Source organism: Sphaeroforma arctica (assembly GCF_001186125.1).
Source record: "Sphaeroforma arctica JP610 unplaced genomic scaffold supercont1.11029, whole genome shotgun sequence".
Lineage (NCBI taxonomy): Eukaryota > Ichthyosporea > Ichthyophonida > Sphaeroforma > Sphaeroforma arctica.
Window position 1 is genome coordinate 1 of NW_014029529.1, and position 870 is coordinate 870.

At 39.1% G+C, this 870-nt stretch overlaps 1 protein-coding gene across 1 annotated transcript; it reads right to left on the reverse strand.

The window, feature by feature from the left end:
• Window positions 1-296: 296 nt before the first annotated feature.
• SARC_17510 (hypothetical protein) lies at window positions 297-493 on the reverse strand (the record flags this gene model as incomplete). The annotated part of the gene is made up of 1 exon (XM_014288400.1): window positions 297-493. A coding segment is annotated over one exon (197 nt), but the record flags the coding sequence as incomplete, so codon positions are not given.
• Window positions 494-870: the final 377 nt, after the last annotated feature.

Genomic DNA, 870 nt, shown 5'->3' on the forward strand with positions numbered 1-870 from the left:
TACAGTAATATTGAATAATTGATTTATATATATATATATTGTTTATTGACTGCCAAATAAACACACCTTTTCTATATTATTGTTGAGCATCATTTGGCTGCTGGCGTAGAGTCATGTTGAGCTGTAGTAGAGTCTTGCATAGCTGCTTTTTGGTACATTTGATTTGTAGTCATATAAAACCTTTTCCTAGTTGTGCCACATACCCTTACAAAGATCTGCTATTTTCCAGGAAAACTGTATCTCAATGCCTTCATACATGCGGTTTTGGTTTCTGTATATGTCAACTATGGACACACCACGTCCCAGCTACGCCGTTCTCATTCACAGCTATAATGGCACCTTTATGAGCTGTGTCGTGATTCACAGCTATATTGGCACCTTTATAAGCTGTGTCGTGATTCACAGCTATATTGGCACCTTTATGAGCTGTGTCGTGATTCACAGCTATATTGGTACCTTTATGAGCTGTGTCGTGATTCCCAGAGCTTGTCATGTGTGTGTCTGTGTATTGCAAGTTCACGCCCTCTCCCTCCTTCGGAATAGTATAGAGTAGCATCCCTCTAGTTTTTTTACAAAAAGGGCACGCCAGAGTCACAACTTTGTAACGTTTCGATTACAACTTTGTGCATCTGCATTTGGCTAGTCTTTATGAGCTTTGGCTCGCGATGTTTAGTTAAACTGACTGTTGATTTACTGCACTCACAGGTTTCAGAATCGCCGTACGGAGATGGAATAAAGGTAGGTCATACAGCATGGTTGTGTTTATGTACATGCAATTATAGGTATGTACTTGTGTATATCTCGTGTGTTGATATACACGTACATACATATAAGTATATATAAAATACATACACACACACACACACACAC